Consider the following 18,941-nt stretch of genomic DNA (forward strand, 5'->3'; position numbering starts at 1 on the left):
TGGGGCAAATAGCTTTTCATAATTATTAATCTTCCGGTTTCTTCCGGTTGCCTCAAACACGACCATTGCGCATGGCAATCACACTATAGCTCTCCTTTCAAGATGTTTCATTTTAATTTGTACAAGTACTTCGTGATGGTGGCAATAGGGAATGGGCTCTTTCTTCAATTTGTTACTTAAAACTTTTAAAGTAGGAGTATATAGGTACAAATTGGCTGACTTCCACCAAAAGTGCATTGCTTGCATTTTTTATGGCTGAAAATTTTCCATTTGGAAATAAATGTCACTGAGATCATTGTATTGAACAAATGAAATGTTAAAAAACAAACTTGTAGAGCAGTAGATTAAAATCATTTATTTTCACAAATTAATTAACCATATTTACAAGACAAGTTATTGATGCATATCGACAGACTTGTTGCAATTTGTAACTTGTGGAGAAATTAACAAATTACTGATCATACATGTACGCAAAAATTGCATATTTGAAAGTCTTAAAGAATCTTGCACTGGGGCTAGCCTAATGCATGTGTTGCCATAACTTTTTTATACAGCTAACCTCTGTTTTTATTGTTTTGTCCTTTTTTTATCACATTGCAAACCACAAACGTTTTATTTCAGTTTCCAAGAACACTTTCTTCGTGAACAATACTGCGTTTCAAATTCTCGTATTTCAGACCCTAAAATAGTGTTCCTCTCATTCGTCTTCCCATTCCACGGTCATAAACCACATTGAACTTGTTAATGAACTGAAAAAGAAGAACAAAACTTAGTTTATTTGGTAGTTCTTCACTCCGAAAGTGTTAATAGTAAACATTGATAATATTTATAGTTCTTGTAAACAAAAAAAAAACTCTCAGAAATGCCCAAAAAATTTAGGTTAACTCTTAATCCTAAGAATAACCAGCATCTCATTTTTCATTACAGTAATTACTGCTTCACAAATCATTCATCAAGATCTTCAGAATAAAGGAGATGATTTTTCTTAGAGTGCAGCCTTATGTACCCACAGCTAAAGCTCACTTAGAAATGTTCTTATTCCTTACCAGGTGATGCCTTATTTTTATTGCAAGGTGTTTTGATATTGGTTGGGACAATTTGGCAATAAATGGTGTTTGAAAGCACAGTAAAAAGAAGACAGTGGATTCTTGGCATTAGTTTCTCAGCAAAAAGCTCAAATTGTTGGTTTTGCACCTCTGACCCCTACACTTTCCATACACTCCCTCAAAACTGCCAGATTGAGAAGTTTGTGTCATAATAGGAATATTCAGCCTACCTCATTAAGACTGTTGGCTCCTTTTGTTATTGTAGACAGATAACACATCAACATAATATCGTTACATTGCTGAAAAAGAGAGTTAAACACCCAGTTGAAGTGTTGTGGAAGAAATCATCATTAATTAAACACTAAATCAAAATACTTCATAGAATGAAAATCAACATACATTATAAAAATCTTCTCTGAACAAACCAGTCTTCATGACAGGAAGTCTTTGGATCAGACTCAAAGCATCACGCATTATATCATGATTACATGGTGTTTCACCTGAACAGATATAGAGAAAAAGGTTGAGGAAAGATTTTACAATTGCCATTGACAAATTTTGAATGGTTGACTTTTTCCTGAAAGCAAAAAGCAGTAGACTATGTATGTTACCATTTTTCACTGCTTTAGCATACTCTAAAATCATCTTGACCCTGGAGTGTAACATCTTGATTGCATTGTACTGAGCTAGAAGATGTTCTGACACTAGAAAACAAACAAAATAGCCATCGGATCAGCCATTGGAAACATTAAATGCCAAACAATTCTCTCTTCAAAAATAATTCGAGTCCCAGATGGGACTTGAACCCACGACCCTCCGTGATCTTTCATCTTCAAATTCTCTCTTCATTTGCCTGTAGATAAGGCAATTAAGTAATGTCAGGGGCATCTTGAGGATAACAAATGACACACACCTCCTCACATATCACTGCCACAAGTAATCACTGCTGCACTGGGAAGAACATTTACCGCAACATGGTTCACAGCCTTACTAAATGTCCTTTCTGACCCAGTTACAGTCACGTGGTTGTGGTTGTGATGTTGCTCATGCCTGCAGTCACACCAACACCCAGACATGAAATAAATATTATGACTTATCTTATGACCCATTTAGCATTGCAGGCACTTTGATAAGAGAAAAAAAATTGGAGCTAAAGGAAGAATTTGAAAAGGAAGAAAAAAATAAAGAATGACAGTCATTACTTATGATAACTGCAGATCAAAATATTGGGCTGTCAGGTATGACACATGGACCTCCCTGGACTTAATTAATTCAAACCAACTAATCACAGTGAAGAATGCTGTTTCTTTGGGTGGCACCTTACAACAAAGTTGACCTCAGCACCTGAACATGACCAACAATGTGCACTGGAAGCGATGACATTATGAGAAAAGCACTATTACTTAATTATCATTGATTTTTTCTCTGTTTGCATACCTGTTGAGCTGTCAACTGTACCAGTATTTGATAGTCTGGCCACATGATCCACTCCAATTCTCTCAGCTTCTTCTGTAGCTAAGGTGTAGGGAGTTTCCACAAACAACATACGTGTCTGAAAGTGAGCAATGTTAAATAATGGTACATTGGATATTTTTTTTTCAATAATTCTTCTTTATCAGCAAAATCTCTTGGTATCCTAACCCCGTGACTCCTCAAAGTGATCAGCATCTAATTTCTCCTTACAATATCATCCCTGAATCACACATTAAGGTCAGGAGAATAAAGGAAATGGTCACCAACTGAAGAAGCTCTTGATTGTTAAAAGTTATTGCTCTGTGTCATCACCAAGTGTATAGCAAACAGTACGAAGAATATGCAAACTGATGATAAGGTGTATATATAAGGTTCAAAATAAATGTGAACATGTTAAGTATTCAGCATTATTACACGACTTGGGCAGTCAGAGAGCCAATAACTAAAATCAACCAATCAAAATGCTTTATTGCCGGTCAATATTCTCTCAGTATTGGACCGGGTACTGTCCCAAATGGTCCCGAAAGATACTGCACTTGTGTCCCTTTGAACTTCAGTCATATAATAGATCTCTTATTAACCAAGCTTGCTCGGAACCGTACTGGAAGAATATCCGCCCTCGGTCTTTTTTGTACAGACCGAGCTGCGCTCGGTCCGTACTGTCAAGACCTCGGGCCGATATTCTCCCAGTACGGCCCTCATGCTTGGTTAATAAGATATATATATTTCATAAGCAAAATGGAATGAATTCTTACGGCTCCTTCCACAATATCAATCACAGATTCAAACAAGCTGATTGGTAACTGAAACAAAAAAGAGATAAATAAGAGACAGACATGAGGTGTCTATAGTATAGCATGAACATCATAAAAAATATTTTCCCCTTTAATCCCAGGGCAAATCAAGGTCCACAGTAACTTGCAAAAAATCTAAATATAGTCATCAATGCAAACCTACATCATTGGTCTTGGCAAGTGGATTGAGTTTCAGGAATAGCGGACTTTCATTTATCTCGCATATCTGATGAGAAACAATGACATTTTCATTATTTCAAGTTTTATTTTCAGTGTGTTAGGGTATTAATTCTTGATATATATTCTTGAACACACACGTGAATGACAACATGTAAACACGTCTTTTTCAATGGCTTAATCAACCCTTTCGCTGGCAAACGTACGAATTCTATACTAGAAACCTCAGGGGACCCCCAGATAGTATTGTTTTGAGTTCTTAAAGATTATTATGGTTTGTCAAGTCATGTTCCTTCATTCGTAGCCGTTTTTCTCGCTGTTTATAGCAAATTTGACCGGTTTTTTCGCGCAAAAAATTTGCTCATGCAATAATATCCTTTTAAAAATGGCATCAGCACAGATTCCAGTCGAGGAAGCACAGTGAAATGTGTTAGAGGATGATCCTAATGAAGTTTTCTTTTGAGGGAAAAGGACCGTGACTATTTAGACTTGTGAACTGTATCTTTGAATGTATGTCAAGTATTTCATACTGCATTTTTTCCTGTGCCTACATTCTTGACGGTTGCTATGGATTGTAATTTTTTCATAAGTCAGAACAGAACCATTTTTACCTTATTGTCCATTTATGGTTGTGTCCTTCATGGTTACTATTTTGGTGATTTCAAGTGAAGCTAGCTAGTTGTTACTCAAGTATAATTACTCAAGTATAATTCAGCAATATCACATATCCTTTAATTTTTGAAAATTGCTAAGCCGCACCTTGATGAACAGTAAAAGGCATAACTTTGGTTGCAATCAAGATAATTGGATGGAATAAAAAGTGTTTGGTTCCTGAAATAATACACTTTTACATAATACAAAAGTTATGCTCACAAGTACGTTGATGCCTTGTCTTAGTAGAGCAGGAAAAACAACATACTCCTCAAAAATTTTGTTATGCTTGGCTTTTCTTGCCCCAAATTATGTGCAGAAGGACCCATATGTAACAAATAATCTTAAATGTTTGTAAAATTTTTACTGATTAAAATGAGATATAGTTTGTTGGGGTTGAACTTAAAATTTGATGAGCTGTGGCCTGATTTGTCGGCTTACATCATAGAAAAATATTGAGTCCCCAGGAACCTGTCAGCGAAAGGGTTAAGGCAATGCCCATAAAGTCATAAAGTCTTCATGTATGATCAATTTCATCAACACCAGGGAATAGAAGATTTATTATTCCACTACAAAAATATAATAATTTTTCCATATGGGTAAACTGTACTCTTTCTATCAAATAGAGTATTTAGGCATTCTCAACCTCAGTTCACAAGGCAGTATAAAAGTAACACAGAAAGCCAGTTTCTTGTTTTTAATCAGATTGGATACAATGGTATGATAATTACATTGGGTAAAACTAGTTATTGAGCTTGAATAATGTCAAAAAAATTTGTGTGTCATTTTCTGTCTTTTCTGTCCTTGTTCACTTCATTTTAAACCAGTGAATTCTGAGGACACTGCAGTATACAGTGTAATACAATCACATGGTTGGCAAGTTCTCCCAACCTTAGTCGGGAGAAAGTAATTGTTGTATAAATAGAATTATGATTAAAGCCAGCAATGGTCTTCTGAAATAGATCTGAGACAGTATTCTCAAACACACAACTGTACAGTGCCCGATGTTGATGAAATATAAAATTATAATGGTCATGTAAGGTACCTGTTTGTGTACCCTGATATCATTCTCAGTGGGACTTGATCCTGTGGTGTACCATCCAAGGAAATCCAAATTCTTAAACACCTGGTGAACTAAAAATATATTGCCAGTCAGGTAACATGAACAAGATATAGAATGGTTTGACTGTGTTTCTGTACAGGGCAGCACAAAGATAAATGTGTATACTACACAATGTAAATGTTGCTTTTCTCTAGTGTGGAATGATTGTTTATTTCCCTAGGCAGCAAAAATTGGTGGTTAAGCTGCCCTGAACATCCATCAATATGAGTGTCTCTTTCAGCTGAGAGTAGCAAAGGGGGAGTTTCCAATCAAACACTGTGCTGAATTTTTTTATTAGATGATGCATCACAGAGAATTTTTTAACCAATTTATACATCACATAAAAAGGAGTCAGTACACTAAACCAATACTGTTTGATTTCAACCTACTGGATGTATTATTTAAAATTCTATTGCATCAATGTTTTTTACTCTGGAATGAACAGCATTTCACTCGTCATATTGCTTTTTGTTAGACAAATAGAGACGATTTACTTGTTGAAAACTGACCCTCAGGGAGCATTTACTTAGGATTGCAGTATCCCTTATGGGTTAGGAGAGGATGGCTGACACTCAGACTACCTTTTAGGTCAAAGAGCATTCACTTATCACAGAAATCTAATTAGTAAGATGTGTAAATCATGCATCACCTGCTTGTAAAATAGCAAATCACATATCAGGTTGTGATGTCTGGTCCCCTGTCACACAGATAATTTTAGTTCAATCATGCATCACACTGCAAATTTTGGGGCCATCACACATCACGCAAAAACCCTTTGCCACCCTCTTGGCTGTATTTGTCTGTTTAAAATGATTGTCTTTTTCAGCTGTGTTTGTTTGTATACTGCTGTGGCTATGTTCAATGAACCTAGTTTTTGCTTACAGCCAAATTTCAGTAAGGTTCACGTGCCAACAAATAACGCAGTACCATTGGCCGCATCATACCTTAAGAAATGAAAAATGTCTACTATGACAGATTACAACTACCACCTTGCAAAAGCAAATTCATATCAACTCACACTGTTCCTCTTTTTTGCGATAGTATTCTATATTTATCACAAGTTGTCCGTCATCAAACACATCGAACTGAAGTTCAAAGGAGTTGAAAATTTCAATCTTACGGCCATCCTGGGTTCCTAGTAGTGCTCCAATTACTAGAAAATATGAGGTGATAATCGTTAGAAACGACTGAATACTGGCTTCGAATGTTTCAAAATTTAAATTGCAATGGCTACTTATACATCACAACAGGCTAACATTAAACGAAAGACAACATGAGTGCTGTCAAAAACGAAAGACTGTGACAAACCAAGACGGTTTACGGCAAAATTGTAAGCAGCAAACAAATCACCTTGTGGGTTGGGCTCTCCATACTGTGCTTTTATTCTGGTGTAGTGTTCAGATATATTCATAATTACTAAGGGATGAAGAGCCACTGATACGCTTCCACTCGAACCAGAACTCGCCAAAACAGTCTCTGATTCTTTCGAAGTAGTTGGCTGAACTTCCATCGACGACGCCATCTTGGATTATACTACTATAGCTTAGTAGCCGCTCTGAAGTTGTATGATGTTTCCCACTCAATCCCTGCTCGGCCAATCTTAGGTCAAGAGCCCGTGTACCTTTCGCTTCTCGTTTTAATTTTTTGAAAATATTCAATTGTTTTAAAATATTCGTGACCTCATGATTTCTATTTCAAACTATTATTATTTGGCAAATGTTAGAGTGCTTCGGCACCCGGATAAGAGTAGTAAATGAATAAAAGGGGTAAGTTTTTGAAGAAACCGCTGTAGTATCCAACTAATTTAAAACTTACTGTTCGCTAAAAACACACAAAATACATTCCAATTCAAACTTACGCACAAGTCTCAAATACCGTCTAAATTAGCATACCAAACTACAACTATTTAGAGTACATGACATTCAAGTATGTGCATAACACCTTCGACCGACACTTAGATAACTATGCTACAACCGCGAGGCTGCCTCTATGGGGGTATTAAAAGATAATTTGTTCCTCTAATCTGAGGAGCTGATAAAAACAAATTATCTGATAATAATAAAGGCCAGCTCTACACTAACAACGGCATATTTCTAAGAAACATAGCTTGCGTGAAAATTTCAGTCACGGTTCGAAAAAGATTTTTGATCTGATTACGAGGATTCAAACCGCGTCTAAACGTTACTCATTGTCTGAGGTCGATCTAAGAAAATCCAGTCAGTGTAGAGTTTCAAGAGAGGTTCTTTCGGGAAAATTATTATTTCCCATGCCAAATGATCTTTCTTCTTTCAGCTGAAGCTGTCGGCAACTGAAATGCTGGCGTGATTTGTTTTTGAGACGCTGGAGATGAACGGAATATGAAATAGTTTCCCAAAGAAACTGTTGTGCTACCAACACTCAGTTGATTGTTGATACTCGCTCCGACGAAGGGCAAACGCTCGAAACGTCAGCTTTTGTAATCGTTACGGTGGCCAATTTACCATTTCAACTTTGTTGATATATCCAAATTACTTCGTTACCCCCACCGACGCAGCCCCAAACAGTTTCTTTAGAAACTCTCAGCCTTTATTGATTGTTGATATTGCCTGAAAGTTGATAAAGGTAGATAAATTCCGTTCTGGAATTGGAAAAGCTAATGTTGCGAGCATCAACTCTCGCTCAAATAAAGCGTGATACTGCACATTTCGCCCTGACGAAGAACTGTCGCTCGTAACTTCAGCGTTACGAACTCTCTCCGGAAGCCAATCATATTATCAATTCAATTTATACTCTACATTAATTCCCAATACCCCCCACCGACGCGACGCCACAATTTCTTTTCAACTTGCTCCTTGACACAACACATCACCGTTTACAGGCGTGATGCGGGGTTATCCACTATAGCGTCATCCGACGTTACCGCACGCTTACAGTAGCAGGAGCAAGATCTTAAAAACGTCACACTATAATTTATTCATCAAAACGCGACGGCTCATGAAAATATTGTTTGATAAATAAGAAATATTTGCGGATTATTTGTTGAAAAGATAAAAATGTATTCTCAATAATCTTGACAGAGGTACACGTAACCTGTGAAGAGTGATTCCGAAGATAGGCTAAACAACCCAGCCGGAAATGAATTCAGGTTCAAATATAGATTTGTTTTCATTCTATAAGTTGTCTAAAAATATTTGGTCCATAAATGTTACTTTTACATTAATAACTCTGTTTTGATCAAACGATGACCTTAAAATAGACTCTTAAAACATCATTGCGTAAAGTTCTGTTAAGCTACTTCAGGACTCTACTAATTGTCTTCTGGCAGCGTGTTTTTTGTGATATTTTGAAAATGTGAAGGTAATTTAAAAATTGGGTGCAGTTGCTCACATTACGCATATACTAAAGCTGACTGTACGTTATGAACAAACAGTAAGATTTCGGAAAAATATATTAAAAAATATCATATTCTCTTTCGAACTACTATTGTCCACTCTGAAAATCGTGCACGTTTGGCAATTAATATTGAAATTGCCTTTCGATTTTTGCCAAGAATTGCTATTCCTACGTCCAAAATTTGATACAAGGTTTTTCAGGAGTTGTATATCTTCCCTAGCCTCGCAGTCTCTGAACACAAAACTTAGTTATTCCGCCACCAAAATGATTTTAAGAAACCATAATCATGGCAATTAATTGTCTTTAAAAGAACACAAAATATTGAGGAATACAAATAAGCAAAAGACTGAAGGGGTACAAAACTACTTGATATGCTGGTGGATGTAAAAAATGTAGAACCTTATTTATCATCAAAGTGCTTTGATATATCGCCACCTAGAAGTACAAATGTCCTTTTCACTGACTTACAATGATTTTGTAGAATATGTTATATTTCTTTGGTAGATTTGGATGTCCTTATATATTTACTTGGAAGAGGGATTCAAGGGCCAACAGACAGAAACTGTATTTTCTGTGGAAGGAACTGCTGATAAACATCACATTGCTGCCATCCCTGCCACTTTTCAGTTTCTAATCATGATTGTTAAAGAAATAAAATTTCGTGCGGAGCCAAAATTATGTTGAACTGAATCCTCAAAAACTTCCCCTCCAAGTTCATTGTTAAACTTTTACGGTTGTCGTCATAGGCGGATTCTATTCTGAGTTTAACTCAATGATAAAATACCAATAAGAAAGAGCTCAGGCAAAATGAAGCACGTTAGACTGTTTATTATTTTTTATTGTTACTTTTTATGTCTTATTTGTCGTTAGTACCTCTCCTCAGTTGTTGCAATATAGCTGATAGCATTCAGAGAAAAAATCTTAAAACATCGAACAGTTGTGGGCGAAATTCTGTTTTCGTTTCCAATGTTTTTCTTTGTTTTTGCTGATTCGTGGCATACAATCCATTGAAGAGATTTCTTCCATTTTTGGTCAATAATTTACAAATAAACATCCTCATGACGAAACTGAAAATATTCCCAAGTGTTTTGGCGTAATTTTGAGATCGACTTGTACGAAGATTTTCAATTTTAGAAAGCAGTCAATGAACTGACATGACCAAGAAAACGTCTCTTTTGCTGTGAGTAGCATTTTTATTAATTCAACTCCATATCTTCTTTATTGGCCCGCCATCTGGATCTTCAAAGTACACACAAACATTCAGTATTTGACAATTGTTCTTTGAAGGCTGAGTAATAAATAGTGTGAGAAAAGAATAAGTTTATCGAAATATTTGAATTTCGCCTCGGAGAGAACTGGATTGTTTTTACGTAGTTACTCGTTTAATCATTAGAGCAAGTGCACTTTCTTCGATTGAAATTGTTTCTCTGTCGGAAACAAATAGAGCTTTCGTGTTACGGTCACCTCGCTTGGATGGTTGTTGTAAGTGTTGACAGCCATTCTGTGCGCGTGCATCTCTGAGAACACCTGACTGTGCAAAGTTTGGTTAATGTATTTAATTTTGATCCCAATTTAATTTCTATGCAGTATCTTCGTAAATTCCCGAAAATCATTGTTGTTTGTCGCCAGGCACAGTTTTGGCAAAATATTTTTTCGTTGGAGTCTTTACGCTTTAGTTCAGTAGTACTTTTGATTAATGATAACAAAGCGAACTTTGCCTTGACCTTTTCAAAACATGCGGAAACTTCCGTATCAACTTAAAATGGGGTGGCCGACTCAGCGTTGTATCAATCTGTAACTTGACCGCATCAAGCATGAACGAATTTCTGAAATCCATCCAGATGGTCTCTCAGGCCATGTAAACGATTTTTTTCGGCCTCAGACAATTGCCGATAGGTTACCAAGTTTGGTGCGTTTTTTTTCTCAACATCAAGCAACGTCATTAATTTAATCATGGTGTCATGTTAGAGAGCGTTTGTGATCACCTTTCCGGAAAACTACGTTAATTTTCTGATCGTCGACGTAAATAAAGTTTTGTTTTACCCCTAAATTATAAATATGTAGTTTTAACGTCAGCAACTTCGACGCGTGGTCGCTATTTTTATATCATGAGAAAATGAAATATAAGCAGGGTATTTATGGCCAAAGACAGAACAGTTTCAAACTAAACACGAACTAACTACAAAACCGTTTCTGTAGAAATAAGTACGACCTCATAAGATCTCCTTTTACTCCGTTTTGTGTAGTTATGGCCGATCGGCTTTGTGGATCAACTTCAAAGGAATGTGCAACTTGTCAGAGGCAAGATTTACTGGTAAGAAAGACTATGGCATTTTCTCCAGTTACAATCGATACAACCAGTATTGGGTAAACTTTTTTCAAGCTAACTTGAATTTTGTGATGAATTGGATGTCAAAGTAACGAATCATCGTACTAAAACTGATACGTAGACTCTTGGTTAAATTCACAGGATAAGGATTAAGTGTTGACTAAATGTGTTTGCCCTCCCGCGCAATCATCTACAGGATCTTTTTCACTCGATGACGCTAATATTTTCGATCTTTTCACAATTTTGCATAGTTTCCCTTAGCCTGGTATTTTCAAAGCCGTTTTGCTTTTCTATAGTCAAGTGAGGGGCTAAACGAAAGGCGAACAACTGGGAGAACGTTTGACAAAACCCCCCGCATGTAGCTATGATTTCGCTCGCGCTTATGACGATAAACTTGAAGAAAAAAGGACCTCTATGAGCAGAACATCTCTGGCAAGAATAAACCAATACGTTCATGATACAAATGGAATTTATGGGGGTCTTTTAGCGCTTACCCGGCGGTTTAATCCGCCATGAACACAAAATTTTAACAGAGCCAATTCATTGTCTATTTGAAGCTATTTTGTTTTCTACTCTGATATCGTGATTCACGAGGAAAGAAACTGCACGCGTGAATCTGTCATTTTTTGTTTATCATGTCACCTTATTAATTAACAAGGCTATTTTGATCGTCCTTGGAACGCATTACTCGAAAAACTTTAACTTATTTTTTAAAAATGCTTGTAAATTTCCTTTGAAGTGATCATCGTTTATACAATAATTGAGACAGACAAACCAACCTTTGTTTTCGAAATATTTTAGAAATCAACCTTCCTCATCCAACTTGAAAAGCTTACAAAAACGTTTATATTTTAGACTATAATAACACATCGAAGTTTTGTAACTGATTCCTTCTTCTTCTCGATATCGTAGATAATCTCCTGTGAGGAGAAAGAACATAGCTTTTGTCAGTCTTGCGTGACAACATTCATTGAGTCAAGCACACCAGCAAGAGAACCGCCAACTGGGTTGGCCATACGCCTTAGCTGTCCTTTAAGCTCTGTTTGTGGATCACAACTTGAACCTTACCTATTGCAGGATATCATTGACCAAATCACCGCGATGTCACAGGAAAAAACCACAAAAAGTCTTTCCCACAGTAGACAGACGATTTCCAGTTCCTGTCCAAACGAGGTATGCTCCTTTATTTCTCAACACGATGACGACGATTTTGACGAGCTGTATTTGTGGTGCCCAAAATGTGTTTCATTTTACTGCCGTACCTGTCAAAGACGTCTCGGTGATGAAGGATACGCCGACCACATTTGTCCACCCGACCGTCAGATCACTGACATCATTGACGACGTCGAAGCCAGCATAACTTTGTGCAAAGTAGTTTGCGAGGCTAAGTGGGTGCGATGTCCCAGCAACTCTTGCAGGGCCATTGACCTAGCGGGAGGTCTGATAGAGAAGGCGAAGGAGGATTGTAACGCTGTACAGTGTAGAACATGTCAACGATTCTTCTGCTTCATTTGCACAAGAGATCTGGGGACGAAAAGAGAAGATGCAGTTAAGGCATTTCCACACAAGTAAGAAATGTTCTGTATATGTCATAACCTTACTCTATATCTAGTTAATTTGTGATTATTTTTGTTTTTACTGAGAGAGTGAGCCTGGGTGAGAAAATAAGTACACTACACCTACTTATCTTGGAATGAATAGTATAATTAATAAGTCGCAGTTGTAAACACAACACTTCCCAGTAAAGTATAAAAACGATTAAAAAAGTGTGCTGAAACTTTTCATAGTATGGGAAAGCGCGTTAAGATCAGCTCTAGCGATTTCCGGGAAATTGTGATCCGGCCTATAGCTAGTCGCTAAGCATTCAAAACCAGAGTTCAGCAAAACTCTATTATAATAACTACCTTAACTGATCGATATTTTTACTCGTTTTTATTCTCATAGGAGTACTGACGAAACCAACGCTCCGTGCTGCTGGCTTTTTGACGATGGATTAAGCGGAAACACCGAGACAAGGGCGATACTGATACGACAGATGAATGCGGCATCTGATTATCTTTGTTCCCTGCAACTGAGCAAAGAGAAGAAATTGATTTTGCTGTATAAGAACAAGGAAGTACTGGGGGACGTATTCACCCATTTGATAACGAAATATGGACCTAGAAGAGATCAAGGAAAATGTATTATATTATAATTTTTTAAAAAAGCGTGTTACACACACGTAAGAAGATTTTGAAGCCCTTTATTGGAAATAGTGTTAGTGATGGATGTATTATATTTTAAAAAAGCTGTTCTTAAAGTGCCTAAATATGAATTTTACCTTGTATGATAGAAACCTATCGAGCTTTTTTATCTTATTCAGTGTATACATATAGAGAATTCACATTTTTGTTATCAATTGTGTTCTGAAGAAGAAGAAGGACACAATTATATCTACCGTATAAATCGTTTCAGTAAAGAGGAAGTTTGTTATTTCTAAGCGCTATGAATCAATAAATATTTTTTTTAATACCTATATGAAGAAGACTTTTGTTGATGTTGCATACAACTCATCTTAAACTCAGTTGCAGGCACCGGCGTATCAGCGTTCGAGAAAATTTGTCTGTTGCGTCAGTGGAGCCTAAAAATATCATTGAGCAATCAGTGACGAAAACAGCATAATTACCTCGCTTCATTTCTATCAGTTTCTTCATTTGGGCATCTGATCGATATAAGAAAATGAATTAATTAAAATCTGAGGAAAATATGAGCGCCATACTATTAAATTAAGCCGCATGATGTGCAAAATCGAAAAACAAACAAACAACCCCTTTTAATCATAAGACTCCAGTAGGTATTTGTTTTGATAAAAACAGATTAGAAAGTTAAAGCTTTCGGTACGGTGTAGGGTGCTGTCGGTGTGCCGGATGATAGTAATAGTCTACAGTTATGTTAGCGTTTGATCTTTGCCATGCACAAACCTTTCTGGAGGTTTGAAAAGTCAAATTTAGACAGGACACTTTCTAAGATTTCGCATTGCAACGAAATTCTTCTTGAGCCGAATCGCGCTTTCAAACCGCAAATACTGGCAAACGTTAGGACATTTACAGAGTTCATTCAACGTCCACTCTTTACATTTCGACTCGCGCGGTAGATAATTTCATTAATTTAAGTTTAAAAAAACTATTTGTCTGCCTGGAGTTATAAACCACTACACAAAATGCTCATACTAGATAAAATAAACCGGAAGTTCGTCTCGTTTTAAATATTTTTATGAACTTTTCTATTTTCTCTCTCGTATCCTTTGCGCTAAACCGTTGCAATTTGAAATTTGCGTGAGAAATCAGCGCACAGCCGGTCAAAATTGCGCATGCCCGAAATTTGACCGGTAGTATTCAGTCAGCGCAACTTCTATTATTGCATCACTACGTAATTATTAAATTTTCCCTTTGTCATCTGCTAATCGCTTTAAAACTTCGCTCAGAGCCGTTTCTCGGTCCCGGACCTCGGCGCCGGCATCTGGCTCCATTTTCTCACCCTTTTTTTCCCGAAGAAACTATTTCGAGAAAAGTTTTCTACTTGAATTTTGCAAACAAAATTAATTCTCCGACAACATAACTAGTACCTAAGAATTAGTTACTTCAATATTGTGAAGATGGTTATTGATTTTAAACATCAAGTCGCCGATTTCATAAATGTAAACGATCTTTTTTCTTCATCATCATCATCGTACTTTATTTGATATAGTAGATTAAATTAAAGACAGCGAGAGGCTGATGTGATCTTCACAGATGATTTTAGCTTTTGCTCTGATTTTAGAGCTACAATCACGGTCTAAGCGAGTCATTCAATAGCTCATTTTCGTTGAAATAAGTTCTCTGTTGTACTAAAGAGACTAATGACATATCTATGAAGCAATTTATACGCAAATGTGCTGGTTTATGAAACAATAAGAGAAAGACGTTAAGATTGCATCCTTCGCATAAATACTGCGCAGGTGTTCGTGTGTTTTATAGGTGTTTATCCTAAAGTACTGGTAGATATTTTCTATCAAGATAAAATAACTTCGGTTTGTACTTGAATCCAAATCGTTGGGTTTTGTGCGACAGCGAGCAGTCGTAAATTCAAAGCATGGGAGACTTCGAGATTTCTGAGATTGATATCAAACAAAGACCATCTTCAGCACTTCCAAGATCAATCAAAATCAGTCCGGAGGTAGCCGCAACTCCGTTCCCGAAAGAAAAACAGTCGGCTTCAGCGCAAGAAAAGTGGAACGGCTTTGTTGAATCTTCAACTCTGCATGGTTTGCAACACGTGTTTGGCAGTCGAAGTCTGGCTCGTAGAGTTATATGGGCCTTGTTTCTTCTCCTCGGTATTGGATGGTTCTCGCTGCAGACACAAAAATTATTAACAAAGTACTTCAGCTATCCCGTGACGACAAAAGTAACCTTAGTTTACGAAGAAAACCCCGAATTTCCAGCGGTCAGCATCTGCAACTTTAACATGTTTCGAAGAACTGCGGTCAAAGAGGCAGGCTTTGAGGAGGTATTGAGGTTTGCTATACGACTTGACAAATGTGCAATTTTTTTGATTTTACGATCGGTTGTACTGTGTTATGTTCATGCTGGGGACCTGCTCTCGCAGTGCTATCGAACCTGGGAGTGTGGAATAGCTAGGTCATAATGTTGAGCCTCTTTTCAGTCGAAGGCTAAGTTGAACATCTACTAGCATATCTTATTATCCAACCACACCTAGACGAGTACGAATAACACCACAGACGAGTACAAATATCACGTGGTATTTGTACTTGTCTATTGTAGTACCGGTTAAACAGGTTTTCTCGCATCGCGCAAGCGAAGAATTGGTTGTAGTTGCGAAAAAAAAAAAAAAAGTGGCGGACAATTCGAATCATATTTCCGACGACGAAGAGTCAGAATTGCTGGCAAATATAGATCTAAGTTCATTTGATGAATTGAACGAAGAAAAAAAGCTTGACGACCAGAAAATTTCTTCATTTAATGAAGAAAATAGAAACAGCAACACAACAACGCGCCAATTCCGTTCCGCTTCGCAAACTTCTGTCACGCACTCCCCGTAAATAAATATCTGCGAAATTCGCCCGCTGAAACAACAGTTTGGCGTGTTGGATAATAAATAACTTATAAGACGTTTTGTTGTGTAGTATCGCTGAGTATTTTTACTCGTTATTTGTATTTTGACTCGCCCTACGGGCTCGTCAAAATACGACACAACTCGTAAAAATACTCAGCGATACTACACAACAAAACGTCTAATAAGATATATTTGCTGTCGCGCACTTCATTCTCGCAAGGGGCTTTTTGACAACGCTTATCCTTGCAGAACTCCGGGTGCAGGCATGCAAAAGCCCCCAAAATCTTGAAGTTCGCCTCCACATTATCTGTCGGTGATAAAGCCACCAATGGAGAAATCGAAAGCGTATATTTCTTCCTCACACTCACGATAATTTTTCAACATGTTTCCTAATTAGATTCTAAATTACGTGCTAAGGAGAGCGAGTGGGATTGACGTCTCTAACGAAACCATTGACTGGGAAATGTACGAAAGTATGAACCTGACTGAATTCAATTTTGCCATGGGACATCAAATAAAAAACACCTTATATCAGTGCTATTGGGATGGAGGGCATTGCAGTTATAACAATTTTACACCTGTTTTGACTTCCATGGGCCTTTGCTACACATTTAATTCAGGTAAGGTTGACAAAGATATCACAAAAAGTTAGGAGAATCGTCCATCATATTTGTGCGCATTAAATTTTTTTTCCATGAAGGCCTCCCATGTAAGACTTTAGCGAGGTAAACAAATCTTAATATGCGAAAATATGGGGCCGAAGAAAACTGAAATGGTTCAGTAACGAGAGGATTACACAAAACTGAGATGAGAGTCTTAAAAAATTTGGCGTAAGTTTTTTTTTATAACCCCTCTGAGACGGTAGCTGAGGAAAATATGGAAAGAGAATAACATTTTTACTTTAAATAACTTTCTCGATGTCACCCGTTTCGTTGCTGATGTAAATTAAATTTTCATAATGAAAAGTTTTTGTGTAAGGTAAGCTTTAACTGTAATGTGTTTGAAATAAAAGAAAGTTAATTAAACCAAAACACAATTTCTAACATTCTATGCATCTTGTTAATGAGTGAAAGGCAGCAGAGCATTTATTAATAAATCTAAAATCAAAACTCTGCCTGGGATCTGTTCCAAAACCAAAATTTCTTGAGCTAAAACGTAGAATGTAAAGTTAGAATTGAGCCCTTTCTTCTCCGTTACTTTGTGTAAAGGATACTCGTAAACGCTTTATATTAAATATCATATCAAATGAAACGATGTCATTACTATGTTTTGGTTTATGCTTTTTTTTCCAGTTGGAACAGTTTCGTGTTTCACTTTGGCAGGCCTCGTGCATTAAAAAAAGCTTTGGAAAACAAAATAATTAAAAAACCTTGAGTTATTGTACTTAGATAACAAAAATATGATATTATGGAAAACATTAGGTACCGGAAGGTCGTAGCGGGCAATGTAAAAAAGTAAAAAACAAACAAACTCAGCAAGGAAAATTAAACACTGAAAAACTTGATTTGAAAGTGAGGAGAATTAATTTCTTATCTTTTTGTTATGTTAATGCAACGCCTTCGTGAAAAGATGTAGAATCTTTCTGACCCTTGTTTTTTTCCTCTTTAGTTTTTGCCAAACCTTTTTTAATGCCGTTAACTTCACCGTTGAAAATCTGACTCAGGAGGAAATGGAATTTTTTGCTATTGTTACATGTTAAAAGGTTTGGGTTCTCGCTACAAAACAGCACTTCGTTAATAAAAAAAGGGGATTTTGAATTTTCTGCGGGACAGCGTTTTTAGGTCGAGTTAATCTGTGTAATTTTTGTTTAGTTTTATTAGGGTTCTCAGTTTTCTTTTAACGTCGAATAGTAGAAAAAAAGCTCTCAGTCCGTGATAAACACGATTTATTTACCTCTCACTCACTGGGTTGTATTAGTTGGCTCACTAGTCATCTTTCTCTCTTTCCTGATGGGCCATTGCCAAAAAAAGGAAATTATAACTTTGATTTTGGTTTAATGAGATTCCATTCGCAATACCCTTCAATGTTGCCATTTTGTTTTAATGACTTCACTTTCTAAAGATTAAGCTCTTTTACAAGAGGTAGTTACATCCAAGTAGAGTTACAAAAGGCACGGTAAAGTCACGAACTTGAAGCAGAAGTAATATTTGGCGGTGACAACTTTTTTGGAGTGTACTCATTTTTAAGTTTATAACGTTATTTGGCCGAGTACACTCTTAATAAAATTTCTTGCGGCTAAATGTGACCCTTTAGAAGTACTGATAATTGTCCTGAATTTGGACGCAATATTCTTCCCACTGATCATTTTGTGTACGATATATGTTTAACAATCATTCGCCGAAATGGAGGTGAATAATGGTGGACACCAAGGTGAATAACTGTTTTAGAATATGACACACAGAAACCGAAAAAATAGTTTATTTCCGTCAGTATACTAATACATGGACAGAAATTAAATTGTTGTCGCGCGATTTTCGGCATCTGGGAGGAGAATAGTACTTGCTAATCACCTTCAAACTAACCAATCAGCGCCCACGAAAAGCGCTATTCACCCGCATGCGATATACTAAATGGTAATATTTCTCGTAGAAAAAAAAAAAAAAATTTATTTTAGCTCTGTGCCACCGCTCTCGAATTTGAGATAAAATAAAGTTTATGCATCTTTGAACATTTTCTTAAACTTTGTAATTTGTTGGTTAGAGTCTTGCTGAAGCTATGACCGATAGTTACGTGTATGTGAATGGGGTAAAAGACGGAAAATTCATTCTACTAGTTCCTTTTTTCTATAACTAGGCAAAGATGGTAACCCAATTTTGAGGGTGAGACAGCCTGGGACGGACTTTGCACTCCACCTGGTGTTAGACGTGCAGCAGTGGGATTACGGCCCGTTAGCATCACGTGCAGGT

At 36.8% G+C, this 18,941-nt stretch overlaps 3 protein-coding genes across 3 annotated transcripts in view; 2 read left to right on the forward strand and 1 right to left on the reverse strand.

Moving 5' to 3' along the window:
- Positions 1–340: 340 nt before the first annotated feature.
- LOC111320767 (COP9 signalosome complex subunit 6) lies at positions 341–6,787 on the reverse strand. Its single transcript, XM_022923458.2, has 10 exons — positions 6,594–6,787; positions 6,262–6,396; positions 5,187–5,275; positions 3,477–3,539; positions 3,275–3,322; positions 2,484–2,598; positions 1,658–1,750; positions 1,446–1,546; positions 1,277–1,345; positions 341–749 (listed from the first exon to the last, which is right to left on the reverse strand). The coding sequence occupies exons 1-10, from the start codon at positions 6,763–6,765 to the stop codon at positions 681–683; spliced, it is 954 nt and encodes a 317-aa protein (XP_022779193.1). The 5' UTR covers positions 6,766–6,787; the 3' UTR covers positions 341–680.
- A 3,963-nt stretch (positions 6,788–10,750) lies between these two features.
- On the forward strand, positions 10,751–13,459 carry LOC111320727 (uncharacterized). Its single transcript, XM_022923408.2, has 3 exons — positions 10,751–10,929; positions 11,857–12,512; positions 12,889–13,459. Exons 1-3 carry the CDS (start codon positions 10,864–10,866, stop codon positions 13,136–13,138), a joined length of 972 nt encoding a protein of 323 aa, XP_022779143.2. The 5' UTR covers positions 10,751–10,863; the 3' UTR covers positions 13,139–13,459.
- Positions 13,460–14,936: 1,477 nt separating this feature from the next.
- The window catches only part of LOC111320792 (acid-sensing ion channel 4-A), a 12,032-nt gene continuing 8,027 nt past the window's right edge, over positions 14,937–18,941 (forward strand). The window contains exons 1-3 of the mRNA XM_088728415.1: positions 14,937–15,468; positions 16,433–16,655; positions 18,829–18,941. The exon at positions 18,829–18,941 is cut by the window's right edge and continues 105 nt beyond it. Of these exons, the coding sequence (XP_088584541.1) occupies positions 15,055–15,468; positions 16,433–16,655; positions 18,829–18,941 (750 nt within the window). The 5' untranslated portion in view covers positions 14,937–15,054. The remainder of the gene's footprint in view (positions 15,469–16,432; positions 16,656–18,828) is intronic.

This window comes from Stylophora pistillata, chromosome 7 (assembly GCF_964205215.1).
Source record: "Stylophora pistillata chromosome 7, jaStyPist1.2, whole genome shotgun sequence".
Taxonomy (NCBI): Eukaryota; Metazoa; Cnidaria; class Anthozoa; order Scleractinia; family Pocilloporidae; genus Stylophora; species Stylophora pistillata.